The sequence below is a fragment of the Pteropus vampyrus genome, unplaced genomic scaffold, assembly GCF_000151845.1.
Source record: "Pteropus vampyrus isolate Shadow unplaced genomic scaffold, Pvam_2.0 Scaffold194, whole genome shotgun sequence".
Classification (NCBI taxonomy): Eukaryota; Metazoa; Chordata; class Mammalia; order Chiroptera; family Pteropodidae; genus Pteropus; species Pteropus vampyrus.
Window position 1 is genome coordinate 1,530,267 of NW_011888975.1, and position 1,392 is coordinate 1,531,658.

General features: G+C 43.3%; 1 protein-coding gene across 1 annotated transcript in view; it reads right to left on the minus strand.

Annotated features, from left to right (window-relative positions):
* Nucleotides 1-275: 275 nt before the first annotated feature.
* The window catches only part of MROH9 (maestro heat like repeat family member 9), a 36,909-nt gene continuing 35,792 nt past the window's right edge, over nt 276-1,392 (minus strand). Inside the window, exon 22 of the mRNA XM_011371747.1 lies at nt 276-553. Coding sequence (XP_011370049.1) covers nt 276-553 — 278 coding nt within the window. The remainder of the gene's footprint in view (nt 554-1,392) is intronic.

Below are 1,392 nucleotides of genomic sequence, written 5' to 3' on the forward strand. Positions count from 1 at the left end.
CGTAGACGATTACCGATTGAGTCAAGTTCCAAGAGCTTCTCATCACTCTGTTTATATGATTTATATGATTTGTCCATTTTATTCGAAAGAAATCTGAAAGAATGGGTGTGACGAAGGAGGGAAGGCTTCTGGTCACTGTCACACCTAGAGAGGCCACGGATTTCTACATTGGGAGGCAACGAGGAAGGGACAGGAAAGGGCTTCTGTCATCCTTCAGGAGGGCGTCTACGAGCAGACCCTCTTCCGAACCGCGCTCCGAGGCACCGGCGCACGTCTCAGTCTTGCAGGTAGTCTTCGTAATTCTCATACGTAAGGCCTTCCTTGTCATTCTTGATTTCTTTAGTGCCCGTAGGGCTGTCTGTCAGGTTGCTGGGCCAGTTATAATTATAAAGAGGCTTCACTTTTTGGATATAGATGAAGCGAAACAGTTTTTGGAAACTTTGTTTCATATTGGTGGGGGTCAGATTTTGGGCTACTCTCCTAAAGAGCATTTGGGTTATTTCTGCCAACTTCCTGATCACAGGGTCTTCATCCCGGACCACCCGTTCAATAGCTGTAATGGCAGAAGGGCCCTTAGTTCAAGGCATCAATCTAGAGGCAGAGACGCTGTAACAAACAGCCCCACCACCCCTCAGAGCCCTGCTGTGTCCCCTCCTCCTCCACCCCTCGATTGTCATTACTGCGACTACCAGCCTCCAGGAAGTTTTATTCAGACATCATTAAAACAAAAAAATGGAAATATTCACTGAGCATTTATGGAGCGGCTATCGTGCGCTGAGCATTCTGCTAGGCAGCAGACATGTGTGTTCATGAAGAGGTTCAATATTGCTCATAATAATAAGAAAAGTCAGACTGAGTCTAAATGTTCAACAGTAGAGAAGTACCGAACAGTTATGACTACCCCAACATGAAATAGCGCACACGAGTTAACACGATGATACAGATTCATATTTCTCACGAAGATGTTTATGATGGACGAATAAGTAAAAAAGGCTATAAAATGGTTATGATAGTTTTAAAAATAACTTCATAGTAACTTATACTCTTTAAAATTCTGGGATTACAATATATACACATATACATACACACACACACACACACACACACACACACACACACCCCAACATGCCAGATACTGGGTTTGTGGGAAATTATTTCTTTTTTTCTTCAACGGAATTAGGGAAGAAAAAGGGAGAGATTTATTAAAAAGAGAGAGAGGAGGAGGAGCAAGAGGGGGACAGAAAAAAGACAAAGATTCTGAGAGGCGCAGAGGGGAATGATAATGCTGAGCATTTAGCAGGCGGTCAGTAAATACGTATGGAATGAACGCGTGAATAAATGAACGAACGAAAAAGGAGAGAAGATAGTGATGTGTCAGTGTGGGTTCATCAG